Genomic DNA, 24,471 nt, shown 5'->3' with positions numbered 1-24,471 from the left:
TGCTTACTAGGTGAGTCACCCTGAGTAAATTATTTCACCTCCCTGAAATATATATGAAAATATATATATATATAATATATTAGATATATATATTAAATATATATATAAATATATTTTGGTGGAATCTCACTGTCACCCAGGCTGTAGTGCAATGGTGCAATCTCAATTCACTGCAACTTTGGCCTCCCAGGTTCAAGCAATTATTCTGCCTCAGCCTCCCGAGTAGCTGGGATTATAGGTGCGCACCACACGCGCGGCTAATTTTTGTATTTTTAGTAAAGACGAGGTTTCACCATGTTTGCCAGGCTGGTCTTGAATTCCTGACCTCAGGCGATCTGCCCGCCTCGGGCCTCGCAAGGTTCTGGGGTTATAGGCGTGAGCCGCTGTGCCCGGGCTATGATTGTATATGTTAAGACTCTAGAATACGCAGTGCTATGTAGCATTGCTATTATGATTCACATCTTAGTTGAGTACCCAGGCTTGAATTTCATCTACTTCTCCCTTTTTACCCATGGTAATCTCCCAGTTGTAGGTCTATTCTGAGGATTCGTGTACCCACGGCACGTCCCTAGATCATCTGGACACTGTGCTTCCACGTGAAGACCTCTGTCTTCCCCACACTCTGCTACAATGTTTCTGGCAGACACTGGCTATGACAGTGAGAAATGACTAATATTTTGTTCCAAAGTTTATGTCTACTAAGGAACAATAGTATCCTGGGCCAAGTCCAGTGGCCTCATTCCTAAAATAGGGTGAATCTAAGAGAGCCAAGCAAAGTGGCGGCCATGTTCTTCCTTCATTCCATCATTTCCCTTTCCTCATTTCCACTGGGAAACAAAAGTCATCTATCTAGAAGAAAAGACAGTGCAGGATTCCTCTTCACAGAGGTTGACTGTGAGCTAGAAAGTCTCGGGTCGATAGAAAAAGTCAAGGAAAAAAGTATGAGTGTAACTCAGAGGATGAACTTCTGTTGTATCCATGGGGGGTAAATCGGTTAGATGAATTATTATTATTTGAGTTCCATAATTACATAATATGGCAAAACTAAAAGCAACTCAAGAAACAAGTCAAAGGAAGGCTGAATTTTGATTGAGATCTTTAAACAGAGCATATACCACTGGTTTGTGAACAGCAACGTCCCCTCAGGGGCCTCAGTGGAAGTCAAGGGGATCAAGGGCTTACTTCTCAGTCCTCCGTGTCTGGAATAGTACTTGGGTTGTGGCAATAAACTGTTTCTGTTCGGCAGTCCTGGCTTCAAGCCTCCCACAGGGAGATTCCTTTTAATGCTCCAAATCCCTTCCAGGGCCACTGTCAATATTTTTTAAAGCAAGAAAATAATTATTAGCATATTCTCTTTTTAGCACAAAGTGTTTTTAAATTATTTAATTGGTGATTATTTTTTCATTTATTTGGGTGGGGGTTTATTTGGTTTGACTAGTCACACCACCCAAATCTTTGTCATTTGTTTACTCTTTTATTCAATTTCATTAACTCAACTATTTGCTATGCAATTAAACTTCCACAGTACTCTTAGATAATTTTAAACAAATAGATGGAAAAGTCAGTATAGAAACACAGAAGGATCAGGAATAAATGTTAATAAACAGAATTCATTTAGTCAACTGTATCTGATTCTGATGTCATTCCTACAGTAAGAGAAAATATTTCCAAAGATAATAGGACCAAAAATCACTACATTAATTCATCTAATAGTTAATTCATCCAATAGATTCAAGAATCTTCTAAAAGCCCCAAACTAGATGCTGTTTATTCTCCCCTTGAAAAAACAGCAACAATAAACTCACTGGATCCTGCATTTCAAACATTGCAAAATGCCTGGAAAACGATGTTTGCCCATTGATACTTATAGGTCTTAGATCACGATGCCATTCAATAAGGTTTAGCAAAGATTCGCCCTGGGTTATCCTCCATATCCTAAAATCACCAGGTTCGGTTTTGAGAATCAGTCAACAAGCGTGTGGTGAATGTCTACTGTGCAGAAAACTGCAACCCAAGCCTAGTAAGTTGGTGGACTCTGGTGAGTTGCTAAGGCTGCAAATATTAGGGCCAAATATTCTCCACAGATCTAAGGCTGCCCACTGGCATCCTCGCTGATATGTGATCCCTCTCTAAAGGGTTCCATAGCAAGTAATTACCAGCAGCATAGTCTCTGGGTTCAGAGGAGATCTGGGTTTTGATCTTAGTTCTGCCGTCTTATCAGCTGTATGATTTTCGCCAAGTTATTTAACCCACTGTGTCTCAGTTTCCTCATTTTTGAATTAAAATAATAATATCCACTTGAAGGATGATTGTAGGATTTAGATGAGATGGCTATAAAGTGCTCTGTACTCAATAAGTGACAGCTATCTTTTTCACAGGGGCAATGACTTTACCATCCAAGCACGGACTAAGATTCCGTGACTGGAGGTACGGTCATTGAACCGCCTTGCCAAGCTGAATGTCAATACTTGCCTCTCCTTTCCCCCTCCCGAGTGGAGCAGCTGAAGCTGTCTGTCAAGATTACTTTCTCTTTTCTTCAAAGACCTTCAAGAATGATTCCACAATCTCCTTCTGTAACGTCCTTACAAAGTTTAAGCTATTTCTTCTATCTAACCTAAATCTTCCCCTGCCATTCAAGCCAGTTTCCTCCTCTGTCCTGTTCAGAGATAGAAAAGGGCTGCTCCCCAGCCTCTAGATAATAAACTCTCAAATTTATGAGCCCATAACATTTATTCAATGCCCCCAGTGCGTGATACTCAGTGGGAGACCAAGAAAATAGATTTGGACTTGTGATTGACACTTTGTGATGATCCAGGGCATGGAAAGCAGTATAAAATCAGGAAGCAGAACTGAGCAGACAAATCGCATCAAATTAGAAGAAACAATTGTACTAGTCAAATGTAAGTATGCATTTTCAGTTGCAATCACAAGAATGTCATAGAGAAAATACCTGAAATATAAATACAGATGCTCAGAAATGCATTAGAAACGCTCAAAGCAAAATATGGTTATGCATAAAAATTTACTATATTCAGGGATAATGGTCGCTGGAAAAAAAAATAATAGCCCTACCTACATTTGAAGTGATGTTTGGGTGAAGAAGTCACAGAAGTTGATATTTTTGACTGAAGAAAAGGGGGTCTAGAAAAAAACATGGTGCCCTCTGAGGCAGCTGCTGCTTTTAAGGAAACGTAACTCCCTCAGCTCAGTGCATGTGCGTTCCAGAAGGAAGAAGGCAGACAAAGGGGGCACAGAGCCAGAAAGACTTCAAGCGTCAGCTCCTCTCAGCTGAAAAAGAGAAGGGCGGCGGCACAAGGGGAGAAGCTAGAAGGGAACAATCCAATCTGTTCCGACCGCTCAGAATCCTCTAGAGATGTTTCTTCTCTCTTTGCTTCTCACGCCTCCAGCACCTTCTACTCAGAAACCTGTATAGGTGTATTTTTATCCTGAATTTTAAAATTACTAAACCATGTCTTTATGCCAAAAATTTTAGCCAGTGGGAACTAGTCCGGTCTTATAGGGAAGACGAGATCACTCCTTCAAAACATTTTAGTTCCTCTCAGCTCCCTCTGGACTGTAAATAGTGAACATTGGAGCTTGAAAAGCCAGTTCAGAGCCATATTGTCTGTACTTCTCTTGCGTAAACAAGGTCAGAGATTTGACTAGAGAAAGAAAAATTTAAGTAATTTTAATTTATGTCTGGTAACTCCCAGGCTCCATACCTGTCTTGACATGCCTTAGGTGCCTAGTAAATTTCTCCTATATTGTAGGTGCTGAAAAGTTTTAATTGAATGAAGTAATAAATAACAAATATACCCACACGTGCTTAGCGGCATTTTGCACTTTCTAAGCTCGTACTTAAAACAGTAAATAAACTGGTTTCAAAATTAAGTTTTCATGTATTAAGGCACATAGAGACAAACATTGATATATTTGGCAATACACTTCTGAAATCCATTGGAAAAGGAAGTGTTGTGTAAGGGGAAAATTAATAAGTTTACTAATCAAATTTTTCATGACTACTATAACCTCTGTAGGTTTTAGCCAGAAAAATACAAAAGCCTTTGCAACTTGAAAACATTAAATTAATACATCACTTTATTTCTACAAAGTCCTTTATAGAAGTTCTTAGAAATACAGAAATAGTTTAAAAATAGACAATACAATAAATGCAGTAGTTCCATAATGCACATCTCACAAGCCTACATTTTTCTTTCTTTCTTTCTTTCTTTTTTTGAGACAAAGTCTTGCTCTGACATTCAGGCTGGAGTGCAGTGCCAAGATCTCGGCTCACTGCAACATTTGCCTCTGGATTCAAGCAATCCTTTTGCCTCAGCGTCGAGAGTACCTGGGACTACAGGCACATGCCACTACGCCTGGCTAATTTTTGTATTTTTAGTAGAGACAAGGTTTCACCATGTTGCCTGGGCTGGTCTCGAACTCCTGACCTCGTGTGATTGGCCTGCCTCGGCCTCCCAAAGTGCTCAGGTTACAGGTATGAGCCACTGCTCTCAGCCAATCCAACATTTTTCTTTTTGAAAAGTTGTAAGGAAAGGAAAATCTTCAAGAAATCACTGAGAATACATGAACAATAGACATCAGCTAAATTCTTCCTTATCCAGAAAGTTCTATAAGTTCCCCAAATTGCATTTTTATTTTATTAAAAGATCTGAAGAGAAAATTACACTCCTTTTTTTTTTCAGGGTGAGGGTAACCTTTTCAAGTAGACCCAGGTTCTTTGCCCGTATCTGATAGGAACGAGGAAAGCCTCTGAAACCTGTTTTACCTCAAATTTGAACCTGGAGGCTAAACTGCAACTGAACCTAGAGAAAACTGGCAACATTTCTTTTTTTAATTGAAGAAAACTGTATTTGCTACCAAATCAATTTCAAATCTCTGTTCCTTTCTGAGGGCACAATCTTACGTTTTAAAGAGAGATAGAAGAACTCAGTGGCCAAGAGCAACAACATTAGCTCTGACAAACCTGCATCCAGGTATCAATATGACACTAAGTCACTGCACCCCCCTGAGCCTCAGCTCCAAGCTCTTCAAAATGTGAATTAAACGAGCAGATATCTCGCTAACTTATTGAAAGAATTAAAAGATATAATTTGTAAAAAAAAATTATCTGCAGAAGATACTCTGTAAATGATAACCATTACTACTATTATTATCATCGTCATAATTCCCAACATCAAATTCATCACATAAAGAAACATCCCTACCTCTCATCCCAGCGTCCAGTGCTTCTAACTCAGCCCATGTACCACCGCATCAGGAGCCCTCAAGGAATCAAAAGTCTAGAGAAGGGAGCACTTAGGTCTGTCAGCCCATCATTTCTATTGTCAGTGATGGCGTTCCCTAGACCCAAGTATAGAGTGCAGAGTAACAACCACGTGACACACCTTGTCCATTTCAGTGTCTTCACAGCCCTTATTAACTTGTGGTCATCACAACCTGACCACGAGAACAAATAGCACAGCTCATTCAAGTAAGAGCCCCTGTCTGGACAGCTCTGTCTCCCGAGTCCCCTCGCTGTGCGACCGACAGTAAGAAATACAATGTTCATTCTATTAAACGTCCATAAACTTAACTTCTTAATCCTTTGATTTTTTACTAATTTCATTCAAGCAAAGGAGAAGAGAAAAAGCACAGAAATAATCCCACAGCTTCTGGATACTTCCATAATTGTCACTGTTAACTCATTCAAAAATAAGACGTGCTATAATTTAAGTTGTTACCTCCAGGAGGGATTGCCGTCTTAATAGACCCTTCAATAAGTTTACCCACGCGTTGCTACATACCCAGTATTGCAGTATTTTGTGTATGGTTAAGGAAAATCCAGTCTGGACTCTTATTGAAATCTCGCCTTCAACAATAATGACTTTGTTGTGACAGTGTGTGGAGTTGATTGACTTAAAATTCAAACAAACCCTGCCAATTCACGCATTTCTACAAATATGCTTAGATCCATGCGTATATGTTGGGGTCACTAGAACTTACACAGGCTTGGGCATATGTACAAAACAGTATGCAGTATTTATCCAAAATCACAAATTCAGATACATATAGGAAGAGGCCAGGCATGTAATGGAAGTAAAGCTGGCTAGGCCAAGGGTAAGAAATAATTTGTTCTCTCAGTCTTTCCTTTTTTTACTACTTTTGATGAAGGCATCATACAAGAGAAGCAATTTTTCCTACTTCTACAATAAGAAGAAAAAACCTGCAGTAGGCACACGAACATACATAACTTGTGATGTTTCCCACTGGAGTGGAGAACTTGGTGTAGGATGCGGAAGAGTGGAGTGGGAAGGTCAGCAGGGGGCGTCGCAGCCCAACCACAGCCACTGTGGCCTGGTGCAAACGGCGCCCTGGTGTTGTCAAATCATCCTTTATCCTCCCTGCTCCATCCCCACTCAATGAAATCTAGACATCTAGATTTATATATAAAATTTCTAATTTTTAAATATTGACGACTGGTTCAGGTACTTAAAAATTATACTGCAGGGCAAATAAATATATCTGCAAGGTGAACCTGGCATATGGGTCAACATTTTGGGATCTCGAGCCAAACTAAGGTAACCCTCACGGTCTAATTAAATGTGGAACACGATAGTCTGGTGTGGGGATAGAGGATGGCTCTCTGGTTTTGCATTTGGACCTTAGGCCGTGCCATTCATTGGGTTGCGTGATATATGGGATGCAGCAAGTCGGGGAGAGGTGTGAGTTTTGTTTTAGACATGTTGGGCCTGAGTTTATCTTATGACTTATGGGACATCCAGGAAAAGTAGTTTAGCCCGGAGAGACACGTTTCAGAGGCATCCCAGGGAGGCCGTAGTGGAAAGTATGAGAAGATCCCAGGAAAGCGAATGGAATGGTGTGGGCAACACTATGATAAACATCAAGATTTGGAGAAGGGAGTGAATAAAAAGAGTGCTTAAGGGAGGGTGAGAATGAAGTAGAGGGAAACCAGGACAGTTCAGGATCATGGAATTTGAGGAAGGAGCAGAGAGCCATCGACTATGTCAAATGGTGCAGAACTCTCAAGCCACCTTGAGGCAAAACAGTGTCCACTGCATTTAGCCATAACGTGTCACCAGAGACACCATAGTGAGTACAAAGTCAACGGGAATGGGGGGGACACGGTCAGACCTGAATTTGGATATGGTTCTGCTACTTAATGTATAACCTTGGGCAAGTTAAAAAAAAAAACTCTCAAAATCTCAGTTAACTCACCCTAAGATGGGGATCAGAATATCAGTATCATATAGCTTTGTGAGGATTTGGCATAAGCAAAATTGAGCCCCTATCCTCAGGTAGCTTGTGTTCTAGTGGGAGAGATAGTCAATAAAGAAGTGTATAAAGAAATACGGATGTTCCTCGACTTACAATGGAGTTACAGCCTGAAAATCCTTTCATAAGTTGAAAAGTTCTCAGTAGAAAATGCATTTCATATACCTCACCTACCGAACATCATCATAGCTTGGCCTAGCCTACCTTAAACATGCTCGGAACACTTACCTTAGAACGGCTAACCGGAAGCTGCGGCTCGTGGCCACTGCCCAGCATTGCAAAAGGGTATCCAATGGCATATCGCTAGCCCAGGAAAAGATCAACATTCAAAATTTGGAGTAGGGTTTCTACTGACATGTATCACTCTCACACCGTCACATTGAAAAATCATAAGTTGGACTATGATAAGTTGGGGACCGTCTGCATAAAATTTCAGGTAGCAATAGAAAGCAAGAGAAGGAAGAAAGTAGTCTAAGGGATTGGAGGGTGACTTGGAAGGCGGTTTTCTATTTTGACCTGGTGGAGCGGAAAGGCTTCTCTGAGAAGATGGCATATGCCGTTGAAGCCTGAATGAAGAGAGAGGAAGCCATTTGAATGTCTGGGTAATGTTTAAACGTCCTGGGGTGAAAATTGGTTTGCATGTTCCACAATGTCAAGAAAGCCTGTGTGGTTCAGGTGGAGTGGGAGAGTATAGGAGATGAGATCAGAGAGGTGAGGCGGCCATGGGGGAATGAAATCTAGTCTCAGAATAATAAAAAGCCATCAGACAGCTTTACACATGGAGGTGACATGTAACAATTTATGTTTGTACAAGATCCTTCTGGTTTCAGCACAGAGAATTAACAGTAGCACGGGCAGCAGTGGAGGCTTAGGAGGCCATTGCCAGGCCTGAAAGGGGTGGCAGTGGCTTGGCAAGGGTGCCAGTGGGGGATTTAGGATATATATTCAATTCAACAGGATTGGCTGATGGACTGGATATGAAGTTTGAGGACTCGACTTCTAGGTGTTTGGTGGTACCATCTCATGATATGGAAAAGACCTACGGGTTTTTTAAAAGCCTGGGGGTAGAGAATAAGAGCTCTGTTCAGGACATCTTAAGGTTGAGACGTCTATTTGATATCCAAGTGGAGAATCAAATAGTTTTTTGGGATTTAAGGTGAAAAGTAATAGGATGGGCTTAACAAAATGTTGGAGTCGGGCCAGGTGCAGTGGCTCACGTCTGTAATCCTAGCACCGGGAGGCCGAGGCAGGTGGATCATGAGGTCAGGAGTTCAAGACCAGGCTGGCCAAGATGGTGAAAACTTGTCTCTACTAAAAATACAAAAATTAGCCAGGCGTGGTAACAGGTGCCTGTAATCCCAGCTACTTGGAGGGCTGAGGCAGAGAACTGCTTGAACCCAGGAGGCAGAGGTTGCAGTGAGCCGAGATTGTGCCACTGTACTCCAGCCTGGATGACAGAGGGAGACTCTGTCTCGAAAAATAAAATAAAATGAAATAAAATGTTGTAGTCATTAGCCCAATAGGTCTAGATCTCCCAAGGTGTGAATGTAGGTAGAGAAAAGAGCCTATGTATGACTGAGTCCTCCAAATTATACAGGATAGGAGGAGGGAGAGTCCCAGCAAAGAAGATGGAGAAAGAATAGCTAAAGAGGTCGGAGCAACACCAGGAAACGGGAGCATTGTGACCTAGAGGCCAAGCTGAGAAACTGTTTTTAGAGCGAAGGAGGAAACAACTGTGTCAGACGTTACAGGGAGGCTGAGTATGATGGGGGGGGTCATTGGATCTGGAAGCTGTTTGCAATGCGGGAAAGAACAGTTTCCCTGGACTCATGGGAACAAACGCCTAATTAGAACAGATGAAGTAGCAAAAGAGAAGCAAGTACGTGGGGAAAATGGGTAACACGCACTTATCCTTAACATCTGGGAATAGCAGCTACAGGAACCACACAATTCTCTAAAAAGTTTTATGTAGAATTCTGCATGTAGGTGACAAGATGTGTCTTCCAGGAAAAGAAGCCATGGCTGTCATCAGATATTTAAAGGAGGGGTCACTACAAACTGAACTAGAAGTGAAGGTCCAAAGCTGGCTCCAGGCTCTCGGGCTGGGCTGAAAGCAGGTGGCAACCTCTCTAGGTGCTAATTCCCCGTTCTGGCCAATGGTATGTAGCGTCTAGCCATGATATATATTTTAAAAAGAGCAGGATTTCCCATAAGTAGAGTCTTTTAAAACCCAAACTTAACAGAATCTATTGTCAGCATTGAGAGTTTTCTAGGCTAAAATAGTATCTCTGGGCGACCTCTAGTGGATATTATTTTAAAAAGCAGCCCAGACGGTCTTCATTTTATATAAAGGATATAAAAAGATTGCTTAGGAAAATGAATTTTTATAAACCAAATGATATATCCTATTCACTTAGACTGTCTCATAATCAAATGTATCCAATAAGAATAATAAAACATACAAATAGTGTATACACTAGCTTTATGTACATTTTTAAAACAGTGAAGATAAATCCAAAATATAACAGTGTACACTTAGAAAAAAATTTTACACACCAGGAAAACTGTACATGTTGGCAGAGTTTCCCAGCTGAAATCTAGTAGGTCATTCCACATTCATTCATTAAGGTCAAAATAGACTTTAAAACTTTCCTTGAAGATACCGGAGCAAATTTTACCATTTTACTGGTCTCTCCTTTTGTAAGAATGGGTGATACGAGAATATTCAAAGGAGTTTCTATGTCTGCTTGAGAAATGTAAAGTAGGGCCGCGCACGGTGGCTCATGCCTGCAATCCCAGCACTTTGGGAAGCTGAGGCAGGCGGATCACGAGGTCAGCAGTTCAAGACCAGCCTGGCCAACACGTGAAACCCCATCTCCACTAAAAATACAAGAAGCAGCCAGGCGTGGTGGTGTGCACCTCTAATCCCAGCTATTCAGGAGGCTGAGGCAGGAGAATAGCTTGAACCCGGGAGGCGGAGGTGGCAGTGAGCTGAGATTGTACCATTGCACTCCAGCCTGGGTGACATAGCTGTTGAAAGAGAGAGAGGGAGAGAGGGAGGGAGGGAGGGAGGGAGAGAAAGAAGGAAGGAAGGAAATGTAATGTGGGCACATACATCATGTAATCTGAAATGATGGACTTCTGGGCCTGCAGCATCTCTCTTAGGAATCCTTAGTGAATTTGGACCTCACCTGCAGGTTGACCAACAATTCTCCACAGAAAACGTCAAGTTCTCTGAATGAGGGAGTCTGTGGAATGGTTCTGTGATTTCTTCTAGCAACTGCTGATACCCAAGAGTGTCACAATAAAAATCTGATAATTTGGAGAGCATGAAATATGCATCTAGCAATCCTTGAGAAGGAACCATGAAAATGAAGGGTGCCAGCAGTTTCAAACCAACATCTGGGATTCTGGATCTCTTAGAGCATCTCTTTTCACACATGAACTATCAACAAAGGCGATCAATGCTCAGATCCTCTATGGGATAAAATCCTTGGATAATTTGATCATGTAAATGACTTAGTATTTCTGAGTCAGTGATTTGCAAAGTGGGGTACTGGACCAGCAGCATCAATATCACCTGGGAACTTTGTAGAAATCCAAATTCTTGACCCCCACTGCAGACCTACTGAGCCAGATACACGAAAGAAGAAAGAAAGAAAGAAAGAAAGAAAGGAAGGAAGGGAGGGAGGGAGGGAGGGAGGGAGGGAGGGAAGGGAGGGAAGGAAGGAAGGAAATGTGGGCACATGTATCATGTAATCCGAAATGATGTATGGGGCACAGCAATCTGCCTTTAACAAACTCCCAGGGAATTCTGATGCAAGCTAAAGTTTGAAAACCAGTGTTACTGGTCATACCTATATTGATAAAAATTAAAGATGTTATTGTGTTTTTCAGGCACTTGGAAAAAATTGTACATGCCATTAAATAGAAATCACTCCACCAAAAAATGGGACAGCAAAGTACATACTGATATCTAGCTCATTTATTTCTAGATATAAAGGTTTATTTGGATATAAGCAAAATAATTATAAACTAGCTCAAGAACTTTCCAAAAACCTATTTTTCTTTCAATAGTATGGCTTTATAATAAAATATTCTGTCATCAAATAGGCAGTTTTATATGCATTTCACAAATATACTTCATTTGTCACTGAGATTACCTGCAGCTGGATTTTTAATGTGGCATTCATCTCTCTTAATATAAAGTTCTTCTTCCAGTACTTCCTTAATTCTCTTATGTGGCTCGCAATATAAAAATTTCTTTCCTATAAAGGCATTAACAAAATCAATTACTTAGTATAAATTCTGTCCAATCTTCTAGTCATTATATCTACCTGATAACTAGTTTTTTAAAGAAGACATATTATTCCATACAGATATCAGACAATTTGCCCTGAAGGCTCTATCTTGGAACAATCTCTTCCATGGGAACTTTTGGTTCTTTTGGGACTTCACACTTTCATGTAATTCCTGAACTTGCAAGGTAGGTTTCAGGTACCTCTTTTAGGTGTTACGAAGAAATAGATAGAGTTCTCTCATTAGCTTCAGGAAAACTCACGCTCGTTTATTCAATGCATTCTTATTAAAGACCTCCTCTGTTACTGGCATTTGGCTACGGGCTGTAGACAGAGCAATCTGAATAAGACAGATGTGTGTATGGAGCTTGCAAGCCAGGTGCAGAAGAGAGAACGAAATCTCAGCATTTTTAAATCATCATTTTAAAAGATTGAAACTGAAATGCAGCAGTGAACACTTAACGGACGTAGGACTTTTTTCTGGCCTCCAAACCTGGACCTATAGGACGTGACTGCAACAGTCCAGGACTGGATTACTTGTTCTAAACACCACAGCTACGTTTCTTCTGCTCAGCCCAGATGTCAGAACTCCAGAGGCATAAAAGAGCTCTGTGCCATTGGGCCTACCCATATCCCCAGTCTCTCCCGCCAGCCTCTCTCTCTTGCTCTCTGAGCTCCAGCCATGTGACCTTTCTGCCCATTTCTACCTTTACACATGCTGTTTCTGCCACGTGAGCTGCCTCTCTCCTGGTTTTGCCTACATAACTTCTACTCAAATTTTAGCTCTTTGCTTAAACATCAGTTCTTTAGGGAAACTTGCCCTCACTCCACAACCTAGAAATAAGTTTTTATCATGGCACCTTCCTCTTTTCTTTCATTTTACTTACTGCAATTTGTATACAGCTTCATTTCTTTGTATACAATTGTTTGTGTAGCTATTCACTTAGTATCTGTCTTCTTTACCAGACCACAAACTTCATAGGGGCAGGGGTGTTGTCTCTTCAGTTCATCAGAGTCATAGAACAGAGCTTGGCATCATAACGGATGCTCAACAAATGTGTGTTCAGTTAGAACTAAGCACTGTTCAATTCAAGCTCAACTAAAGACTGTTCTGTGCGCACGTCTGTCGATGCAGTTACACGGTCACCGCGAACGTCAGTCAACCGATGCTTCTAATGTCAGTACCCGAAAGCTCAGTTCAAGGGACCATTGAAAAGCTAAACGACCAGATACTTCAGTTGTTTAAGATTTGATTTTAGACTCACAAATATATGGGCAGGTGTCTCATCTTTTCCAGACTAATCAATAAACAACACAAGTCAGTCAGTTTGAGGGGGATGCGGACTGGCCCGAGGCGGCAAGAGAGCTGCTGCTTCCGGCAGTGACCCCAGGTCGTTCCCGATCGTGAGCACCAGACACACCCTCAGGCATGAAAAAGTAAGAATTACACGCTTTCAGAGTCTCGCTCTTGTTTCCCCAACGTTGGAAGTCGTATGAATAAAATATGGAATCAGTTTACTGAAGCCCAACTTCGGTTTAATCTTCTGTTAAATCATGGTCTCCAGGCAGAAAAAGGGTTCGGAAAAAAGCTAAGCCTTAAGATCACCCGCTCTCAGTTCAGATCTTCTGACAAATTCCAGGCCTGTTGCTAGGAAAATGTACAGAAGAAATCACTGAAGGTGATTTGAGGAATTGTGATAATTGGGAGAGTACTGAGGAGCTAGTATGGGCGAGGGTCTCCTGCTCAGGAGAAGGAGGGAGGGGAGGGGAGAGGAGGGAGGGGAGGGGAGAGGAGGGAGGGGAGGGGAGGGAGGGGAGGGGAGGGGAGAGGAGGGAGGGGAGGGGAGAGGAGGGAGGGGAGGGGAGAGGAGGGAGGGGAGGGAGAGGAGGGAAGGGAGGGGAGAGGAGGGAGGGGAGGGGAGAGGAGGGAGGGGAGGGGAGAGGAGGGAAGGGAGGGGAGAGGAGGGAAGGGAGGAGAGGCGGAACTTTCAGGCAGAAAAAGGTTCCACAGACTTGGGTAGGAAGGGAACAAGAGGAGAGGAAAGGAGAGAGAAAGGAATGAGGAAAGGAAAGGAGAAAGGGGAAAAAAGGAAGGAGAAGGAAATGAAAGAAGGAGAAAGAAGAAAGGAAAAAGAGAGAAATATCTACACACTCTAACATAGCAGTTTGATGCTGATCTTTACCAGCATTTTGAGTAGATCGGTCGATAGATATCTTGTGTTTATAGACGATGAGGAGCTGTGATCACTGAGAAGAATGACTAAGGGCAACATTATTCCAGACTTTCTTTTGGAACAATATTATTCCAGCGTTTTGTTTTGTTTTTGCCAAGAGCTAATAACAATTGCTACAATTCACTGAGTGCTGCCATGCCCGAGGCATCTTACGTATGTGATTATTTCCCTTTCTCACAATGACCTATGGGCAAGTATAATTATTCCTGTTTTATAGTTGAAAAAGTAGCTTCCTTAAGTCATAAAACTAAAATCATGAAAATGAGAAGCCACACCTACCTGAGTCTCCCAAACTCCTAGGATTATTAAAAATGGTTTATAGTTTATTACAGCCCATAGTTATAGATCCACCACACTCTACTAATCAGTTCATACCTTGAGGTTTCAGTGGTTTAATAAAATGGAGATTGTTGAAGGAAGTGGCCAGCCAGCCAGGTTACAGCAAGCGCTACAAGTGATCTTAAAGGTGACATTGGCTGGGTGCGATGGCTCACACCTGTAATCCCAGCATTTTAGGAGGCCGCGGTGGGCGGATCACTTGAGGTCAGGAGTCTGAGACCAGCATGGCCCACGTCTCTACTAAAAATACAAAAATTAGCCAGGCGTGGTCGTGCGTGCCTGTAATCCCAGCTACTCAGGAGGCTGAGGCAGGAGAATTGCCTGAACCCAGGAGGCGGAGGTTGCGGTGAGCCGAGATCACGCCATTGCACTCCAGCCTGGGTAACAAGAGCGAGACTCCGTCTCAAAAAAAAAAAAAAAAAAAAAAAAAAAAGACAAAAATGAATTAATAAAATAAAGGTGACGTTAAGTCTGTGAAAGATTTGGTTGGTGTTCAAAGAGCCACCTTTATATAATTCAAGGCTGTTTACATGGGAAAGGACCACACTTTGTGTTTGAGAGCAGGTCTGTGATTAGGAGGTAGAAGATGTCGAGAGAGTGAAGGCTTTTCCAATAGTTAGAGACGTTTGAAAATTGAAAGAGCCTATTGTGTTTGTGTGAACAGCCTGTCTCCACTTAGGCTGAGGTCTAAAAGCAGGTTCTGAGGGAGGATGAGGCAGAAGCTCTTTCATTTTCCTACCCCAACTTTGTGAGCTTGTGAAAGTTTGGACGCCTGCCTTAGGTCATTAGTCCTTTCCCTGCAACTTGTCCAATGCCTGGCAAGTAGTAAAGGCTCAGTATATGTTAAATTGATGAGTGAATGTTAATCCCACCTTTCATTCCAAAAGCCACAGGACTAAAGAAACTTAGATACTAGCATCTTTAATGGGGAAGTTTCCTGATAGAATTTTAAGTAGGAGGCCAGGTGTGGTGGGCCATGCCTGTAATCCCAGAACTTTGGAAGGCTGAGGCAGGAGGATCACTTGAGGCTGGGAGTTCAAGACCAGTCTGGCCAACATGGCAAAATCCTGTCTCTATTAAAAATGCGAAAAGATTAGCCAGGCATGACGGTGTGTGCCTGTAATCTCAGCTACTCGGGAGGCTAATGCACAAGAATGACTTGAACCCAGGAGGTGGAGTTTCAGTGAGCCCAGATCATGCCACTGCACTCCAGCTTGGGCAACACAGGTGTATAATAATAATAATAATAATAATAATAATAATTTTAAGTAGGAGTAAAGAATCTCCGTTACCCAAATATACTGAATTTAGGTGCTCTAAGCAAGGCCTCTGAATGCTGCTCATAATAATACCAAAAGGAATGACAGTTTATAGTCACACCGGAGCTGATGCTCACGGAAGAGGCCCCTTTCGCCAAGAAGGCAGTGGTTCTGTAACTCCTTGATGAGGTCTCTGGGGAGGAGAGTGTGTGGTTTAGCCCAACCCTCCCTCCTGGGGCCCGCCAGCGCAGAGGAACCCGGGAGAGCCCCAGTCTGCTCTCCAGAGAGGCAATCAAGGAGGTGTTGCAGGAGGCCTGGAAACTACTCTGTTCCTCCGGACTGTTATTCTCACCATCATCCTTAGCACCTGCTGAAGACCTGTGGGTGCAAGATGCCGTGAAATAACTGTTAATTCATGAAACAGTATGGGTGAGTGGCAGCCGGACTAGGACTCAAATTACAACCACTTCCATTGTGGCTGTGGACCAGAACTGTCTTTACCTGTTTGAATACTGGGCGTTTGGCAGGGCAAAGAGGAAAGAACAGTGCGTTCAAATGTGGCCCATAATTATGAGAGTTCAAAGGATTGGGTAATTGTAGACTGAGAGTCCAAGAAATGGAAGTTAAAAGTGATTTAAGGGCCGGGCGCGGTGGCTCACGCCTGTAATCCCAGCACTTTGGGAGGCCGAGGCGGGTGGATCACGAGGTTAAGAGATCGAGACCATCCTGGTCAACATGGTGAAACCCCGTCTCTACTAAAAATACAAAAAATTAGCTGGGCATGGTGGCGTGTGCCTGTAATCCCAGCTACTCAGGAGGCTGAGGCAGGAGAATTGCTTGAACTCAGGAGGCGGAGGTTGCGCTCAGCCGAGATCGCGCCATTGCACTCCAGCCTGGGTGACAAGAGCGAAACTCCGTCTCAAAAAAAAAAAAGTGGTTTAAGTATTTCCCGGGCACTGACTGCCTGTGGCAAGTCATTTCCCTTCCTCTGGTCTAGATCACAATTTCCTGATCTATAAAACGAAATAACTGGCAAAATGAGCTGTGTGTTTCTAAGGGTGTGTACACAAACATATACAAATGTGTGTATAAAATGGTACACATCTGTGTGTGTGTGTGAGTGTGTGTGTGAGTGTAGTGTGTGTGAGTGTGTGTGAGTGTGTGTGAGAGTGTGAGTGTGTGTGTGAGTGTGTGTGTGAGTGAATGTGTGTGAGTGTGTGTGTGAGTGTGTGTGTGTGAGTGTGTGTGTGTGAGTGTGTGTGTGTGAATTCCTGCCGGAATGATGCCGCTATCCATTAATTCGGAGCTGATGCTTAGACCGTGGGTTCAGGCAGGTTACCCGTAAGGAGGCCTTGGAAAGATGAAGCGACGCTTTGTGCCGCAGCGCCGTGTCCCCTCTGGCTCCGCCGAAACCAGCAGCTCCACCGGCCCCGCCCCAAACCTTCGCAGCCGGTGCCCCCGCGCTTTCCCGCAGCTGCCCGGCCCCGCGTGCTCCGCGCCCTCCTCCCGTAGCGGGAGCCGAACTCACTTTGCTGGCCGGGCTCCCTGTGCGCCGCGCACCCCAGGCCCGCCGGCGGCAGAGGCTGCTCCTCGTCGCGACGCGCCTCGGGCGCCACCGCCGCGGTCCCCGCCACCGCCTGCGCGCCCGCCATGCCGCGGGGGGCCGTCCGAGAACCCCGGGCCCGCTTTCCTTCCCAGCTCCGACGCCGGCCCTGGCGCACGAGGCCCCCGGGTAGCCCCAGTGACCGCGGGTCCGTCCCGGCCCGGCCGCCCTTCGGGGGCCGCAGGTGTCCCGCGCGCCGCAGGGGGCGCTGCAGCTGCAGATCGGCCGTTACCAGCATCGGCGAAGGACTTCCCGTTAGTTTCTTGTTAGTTTCTCACACGAGCTCCGCAAGAGACGCTTCCCTCTTCCCGGACAGAGAATCAGAGACTCAGAAACTGCGGAGGAAACTGCCTGAGGCCGCACAGAGAGGAGGCGGCGCCGCTGGACTGTGGACCCAGACAGTCTGGTCCCGGAGCCGGCAGAACGGAGGGACCAGCGCCCAGAACAGAAAGGCGGGGGTGGGAGCGCTGGGCAGGCGAGCGCGGGGCCCCGTCGCCGGTTTCACGCAGCCCTGTGCCTGTCGCGTCCCGCTCCCCGCTACACACACACCACGACGCTGAGCATGTTAATATCGAGGGTTCCCAACTTTCACACTGTAAATTACTATTATTACTATTAAGCAAATTGTAGTTTCCAAGCTCTTTCGTAGTCACAAAACTAATAACAAACTAATAACTAACTTCACAGATGAAATCGAATTCAGCAAATCTTCACTTAAAGAGCAAATAGGAAAACGAAGGGTTTTATTTGGAGCATAAGGTGGCTTTTGTCTTGGTTTTGGTTTTTGTAGTCCTTAAAAAAAGAATGACGTTATGACATTAGTTTTATGAAAGTTGAATGTGCATCGTTTTACAACATTAAATCGTTCTACAAGGCTGGCAACCAAACACAGGAGACGTCCTCTGTCTCCACTCTGCTCCAGGGCCAAACACTTTTAATACCAAACCCTTATATTGCTGCTTTTTATGTTTTTCGGTTTTACATATCACGTTGATTTCCTGCGATGAAAGATGAGACTTCTCTTCTCTTTCATACTCCTTGTGTCTCATATACTTACGCTCCTTCATACTGCCGTTACAGATAAACTGAAACTTTGGCTAGAGCAATATTTAATGTTTACATTATTATGACAGTTGTATTAGGCTAGTCTTGCACTGCTGTCTGCCTGAAACTGGGTAATTTATACAGAAAAAACGTTTAGTTGGCTCACAGTTCTGCAAGCTTTACAGGACGCATGATGCTGGCATCTGCTTGGCTTCTGGTGAAGCCTCCAGAAACTTACAATCACGGTGGAAGGCAAAGGAGGAATAGGCACCTCACATGGAAAAAGCTGGAGATCGATTACACTCCTCTCTCTCTCTCTCTCTCCCCCCACCATAGATCCATATATATTTGGAAGAAGAGAGGCAATTAAAAGTTTGTATGGAAGCGCCGTGTTCCTTTTTTCTATCTGCGGTTTTGCACTATTTTCTGAGAGATTTTTCTTAACATGAGTTTGAAATCATTGATTTCAAATCACTCTCCAGTACTCACAGTATTTCTCGAGGCAGTTCAGCGTCCTCAATAATTTAATACATATTTATTGAATGACTACTTTGTGTCAGGAACTATTATATGTGCTAAGGATGCAGCCATGAACAAAACATACAAAAATCCCTGCCCTTATGTAGTTGAGCTCACATTGTGCCCAAGATTTGATTTGAACAGAGATGCTGATGTGTGTGTATGCATGTGCGTAACTTTCACCCCGCACGTTTGGAGTGAATTCATGGCCATTCCCACCCAACTATGTTACTGCCAACACGCCTTGGCTTCCGCTGAGCCTTCACCTATCCAAAAAGTTATTCTAAGTGACTTATACTTACTATATCCTTACCTAATATGGGTTTATATAATTTGAAAGCAAAGACGCCTAGGTTTCATTTGATTGACACATGCTATTTTAATATTATGTTCTTAACTTTTATCAAGAACCAATGGGAAAAAAGTTAAATAAGAAATATTTCTGAATTTTAAGTGAAACCATTTTTAAAGATGCTTTTCATTCTGTCAACTATCATTTGTTCTCACTGAAAAAATTTCTTTAAGATTAATTTCAACAGTATCAGAAATGGTAAATCTATACCTAAAGATCTTACAGGTATTAAAAAGACAGGAAGATATTTTGAAAAATTTGATGCTGGTAAATTTGACAATTTAGATAAAGAAATTACTTAAAAATTTTCCAAAATAGACACAAGAAGAAAGATAGCTTTAACAGAAGTAGTTATAAAAATATACTACTAAAGATATGGAATTTAAAATTAAAACCCATTTCACAAAGAAAAAGCCTTACTGGTGCATTCTTCTAAACATTTAAGAATGAACTCACATCAAGTCTATTCAACCTCTTGCAGGAATTTAAAAAAATGTTAACACTTCCCAACTCATCTTTATACCAAAATCTGAAAAAACATTACTAAAAAGAAAAATTATAGGTCAATGTCTCTCAAAATCATTTCAAATATTAAATAAAATATTGGCAAAAGTAACCCAAATGTAGCATGTTAAAAAATTGATAATACATCATGATCAAGTTTTGATCATTGTGGGAATGCAACGTTAAAACCTTATATAACCTACCACATTACAAAAATAAAAAAGGAAGAAATTAAACGGTTATTAGCTGTCAACATGGCTGTATACGTAGAAAGATCAAGTGAATATACAGATAAGCTATTAGAATTAATAAATTTATCAAGGCTACTGGACAGATGGTCAATAGAGAAAAATAAATGTTACTTTTATATAGTAACAAAAAACTTAAAAAATGAATGTAAAAGACAATAACATTTATAACAGCATCAAGATCCCAAAAAAATACATTAAGAATAGATCTTTAAAAAGAGAGAAAGGACTCCAACAGAATACTCTAAAACATTATCAAGAAAAAGTAATACCTAAATAAATGCAGAAATATATTACAGTATATATTCAAGTATATATAAGACAGAATATATTACAGTATATTCAAGAACTGTAACACTGAATGTTATAATGACGTTAACTTTCCTGAAATAGATCCAGAAAGTTAGTGTAATCCCAATATGAATCTCAGCAGGGTTGTTTAAAACAGATATTGACAAGGGAATTCTAAAATTAAAAAGTAAATTTAGCACTTTGGGAGGCTGAGGTGGGTGGATCATGAGATCAGGAGTTCGAGATCCACCTGGCCAACATGATGAAACCCCATCTCTACTAAAAATACAAAAATTAGCTGGGCATGGTGGTGCACGCCTGTAATCCCAGCTACTGGGGAGGCTGAGGCAGGAGAATGGCTTGAACCCAGGAGGCAGAGGTTGCTGTGAGCCGAGATTGTGCCGCTACACTCCAGCCTGGGTGACAGAGCAAGACTCTGTCTCAAAAAAAAAAAAAAAAAAAAAAAGTAAATGTAGTGGGCCAAGAATGGTCAAAAAAACCTCGAAAAATAAGAATGAAGTTGGGACATCTACACTACCACACACTAAGACTTATGATAAAGCCAAAATATTAAAACTGTGGCATTGGGGCAAAGATAGCTCAATGAAATGAAATGGAGTCTAGCAAAGGACCCAACCAAATATGATCACCAGATAAGTGACAAAGGTGTCTCTGCAATGTAGTTTGTGTGTGTAAGGGGCTGTTCCTTTTAATAAATGTCATTGGATAAATTGGATATTAATATGGGAAAATGAACTTTGACTCTTAGCACACGTCAAACACAAATATCAACTCAAAAAGGACTAAAGGTAAAACACAAAAGCTTCTAGATTATAAAAATGAAAAAACCTCAAGATCTTGGGGTAGACAAATATTTTGTAAACAGGAAACCAAAAGCACTAATCTTAAGAAGGCAATAGATAAATTAGAGATTGTAAAAATCAAGATATGGTCAGGCCAGATGCTGCGGTTCATGCCTGTGATACCAGCACTTTGGGAGGTTGAGGTGGGAGGATGGCTTGAGCCCAGGACTCTGAGAATAGCCTGGGGGGATATAGCAAGATTCTGTCTCTGCAAATACAAATACTTAAATTAGCTGGACATGGTGGCATGCCCCTGTAGTTCTAGCTACTTGGGAGGCTGAGGCAGCAGAATTGCTTGAGCCTCAGAATTCGAGGCTGCACTGAGGTATGATCACACCACCACACTCCAGCCTGGGCTGAACAGAGCAAGACCCCATCTCTGTGACGTAAATAAATAAATAAATAAATCAAATTAAGATATTCTCTTCATTAAAATCACCAGTAAGAGTGTGAAAAGGCAAGCCACAGACCAAGAGAGCATATATCAAAAAAATAACTAGTATCCAGAATATATCAAGAACTTGTAAAAATCAATAAGAAAAAAGTGCACACATCCTAGAAAGGAGGTGGAGAAAGATGAAGCACTTCGTGAAAGAGGAGACTCAAGTGGTCGGTCAGCACACGTGAAAACATTGCTTCACATCCTTAGTCATCAGGCTAACGCAAATTAAAACTACAATGAGCTGTTACTGCACGCCTGCTAGAATGGCTATTTAAAAAAAGAAAGAAACGAAAATCAACAAACCTCACAGTAACAACAGCCATGAGCATGTGGAGCAATCAGAACTCTCATTTCCTGCTGCTAAGAGTGTAAACTGGTACAACTACTTTGGAAACCTGTTTGGCAGTTTTCCTAAAGTGGACTGTAAGTCCATCCTGTGACTCCGCAGGCTTTACTAGATATGCACTGAAATGTGCAGTATGCACCCCAAAACCGTGCACTAGAATGTTTATGGCAGCACTATTCATAAAATCCCCAAACTGGAAACAATGCAAAATCCCACCAAAAGTTAACAATATCATGTATATATATAAATTATTACATATTTATATAACAATACATCGATAAAAAGAACAAACCCCTGCTACATGCAGAAATGGATAAATCTCATAGACATAATGTTGAGTGAAATAAACCAAATGCAAAAATATACATAATAACTTATTACGTTTACGTAGGCAGAACTAAATGATGGTGATAAAAGTTAGATTATAGTTACCTTTGAGGGAACAGTGAGAGGAAGCACAAAGCAGCTGTTGGAGTTGCTGGTTATGTTCTAGATCTTGAGCTGGTGATAGTTACGTAACTGTATTCACTGTGAAGAATTCACCAAGAGTTCTGAATTTTACTTTGTGTATGCCGTAGTTCTACAAAATTATACAAAAATTAAGCATATTTTAGTTAGAAAAAATATCTAAAAATATTTTTACTCCTAAAAATGTGGTTTATGTGATCAAGTTAAAAAATATGCACAAAACAAACATTAAAAAAGGCTGGACACAGTAGCTCACACCTATAATCCCAGCACTTTTGGAGGCCAAGGCAGAAGGATTGCTTGAGGCCAGGAGTTTGAGGCTGCAGTGAGCCATGACTGTACCACTGCAGCCTAGCCTTGGTGACTGAGCAAAACCGTGTCTCAAAAAAAAAAAAAAGCAATTACTGTCTTCCTCTTTTTTCTTCATTACCAAAAACCTTAAAGATAATTCATCAATTTTAGTAACTATATTGATTTAGGTGATTTATTTCCTTCTTTCTTCTTCTAAATGGCTTTTGATTATTTTATTTCCAACTGTTATATGTGTGTCTTCAATTATATGCCAATGCCTATTCTCTTGAAAGAAGTTACTGATACAGGTATAAAAGGCAGTGTTTTAGGTGAACCATGGTTTCCATTTTTCTCTTTTTAACTTTTTTTTGTGTTGGATTTTTTTAAATTATACTTTAAGTTCTGGGGTACATGTGCAGAACATGCAGGTTTGTTACATAGGTATACACGTGCCGTGGTGGTAACTTTTATTTAGATTCGGGGGTACATTTGCTACTTAGGAAAATTACATGTTGCAGGAGTTTGGTGTACAGCTTGTTTCATCACCCAGGTAATAAGCATATCACCCAATAGATTTTCAATCCTTACCAAAAAAACTAAAAATGAACAATAAAAACATAATGAAAAAAACTCCAGATGGTTGGGTTATCCTTTTAAAATTTGAATTACAGTCATGTGTTGCTTTATGATGGGGATATGTTCTGAGAAATGTGTCGTTAGGCAATTTCATAGTTGTTCAGATATCAGCGTGCACTTACACAAGCCTAGGTGGCGTAGCCTTCTGCACAGCTAGGCTGCTTGGCACAGCCTCTTGTTCCAAGGCTGCAAACCTACAGCACGTGACTGTACTGAATACTGTAGGCAGTTGTAACACAAGGGAAGTATTTGTGTATCTTAAGAAATCTAAACATAGAAAAGATACAGTAAAAATAAGTCACACTCGATTTTAAAACATACCCCTGTAGAATGTGTACTTCATGAATGGAACTTGGAGGATTTGGTGTTGCTCTGAGTGGGTCGGTGAGTGAGTGGTGAGCAAATACGACGGCCTAAAACGTTACTGTACATTGCTGTGGACTTTATCAACACTGTTCACTTAGGTTGCACTAAATATATACAAAAATATTTTTCTTTCTTCAGTAATCAATTGACCTTAGCTTACTGTGCCTTTTTTACTGTATAAACTTTTAATTTTTTAAAACATTTTAACTCTTATAATAACACTTTGCTTACAATGGAAACACCTTGTACGGCTACTCAGAAGTATTTTTTTCTTTATAGCCTCATTCTATGATGTTTTATGCAGTCTCAATATGCATTGTTTATATATTTTTTTTACTTTTAAAACTTTTTTGTTAAAAACAAAGACACAAACACACACTTAGTCTAGGCCAGCACAGGGACATCACGATCACTGTCTTCCCCCTCCACATCTTGTCCCGCTGGGAGGTGTTCAGGGACAGTAACACGCATGCGGTTATTCCTATGTCATTTCATCTCCTATGATAATAATGCCTACTTCTGCAATGCTCCCTGAACGGACTGCCTGAAACTGTTTTATGGTTCACTTTCTTTTAATAAGTAGAAGAACACCCTAAAATAATGACAGGAAGTATACTATAGTAAACACATAAACCAGTAACAGTAGTTTATTGTCATTATCCAGTGTTATGTGCTGTGCAGAGTTGGATGTAACTATGATTGGCAGTGCAAAAGGTCTGTTTACATTTGGCATCACCTCGAACATGTGTTGCACGATGACATTACGACAGCTACAACATCACCCGGTGATAGGAAGTTTTAACTCCATTATAATCATACGAGACCACCCTTAGTATAGGGTACATCTTTTACCCAAGCCTGAGCGTAAGTGGAAAAAGACCGACATGACCACTGGATGGAGACAAAACACAATACTAAATTTTTCTCATAAAAAGTTATGCATTAATATAAAATATGAAGTCTTTATCAAAGAAATAGTTTTAATATATTACCAAAGTTAATAGGTTACTTTATATTACTTAATGGTGTTTAATTCTGTAGATCTAAAACAGATCTCAGGAAATATCTCCATTTG

The 24,471-nt window shown here is 41.6% G+C and overlaps 1 protein-coding gene across 1 annotated transcript; it reads right to left on the bottom strand.

The window, feature by feature from the left end:
* Positions 1 to 998: 998 nt before the first annotated feature.
* Positions 999 to 17,075, bottom strand: CUNH11orf97 (chromosome unknown C11orf97 homolog). Its single transcript, XM_064365626.1, has 4 exons — positions 16,763 to 17,075; positions 15,545 to 15,790; positions 11,457 to 11,588; positions 999 to 1,308 (listed from the first exon to the last, which is right to left on the bottom strand). Exons 1-4 carry the CDS (start codon positions 17,073 to 17,075, stop codon positions 1,010 to 1,012), a joined length of 990 nt encoding a protein of 329 aa, XP_064221696.1. The 3' UTR covers positions 999 to 1,009.
* Positions 17,076 to 24,471: the final 7,396 nt, after the last annotated feature.

This window comes from Aotus nancymaae, unplaced genomic scaffold (genome assembly GCF_030222135.1).
Source record: "Aotus nancymaae isolate 86718 unplaced genomic scaffold, 86718_ANA_hifiasm-v0.15.2.pri h1tg000059l, whole genome shotgun sequence".
Lineage (NCBI taxonomy): Eukaryota > Metazoa > Chordata > Mammalia > Primates > Aotidae > Aotus > Aotus nancymaae.
This window is presented reverse-complemented; position numbering and strand designations above follow the sequence as displayed.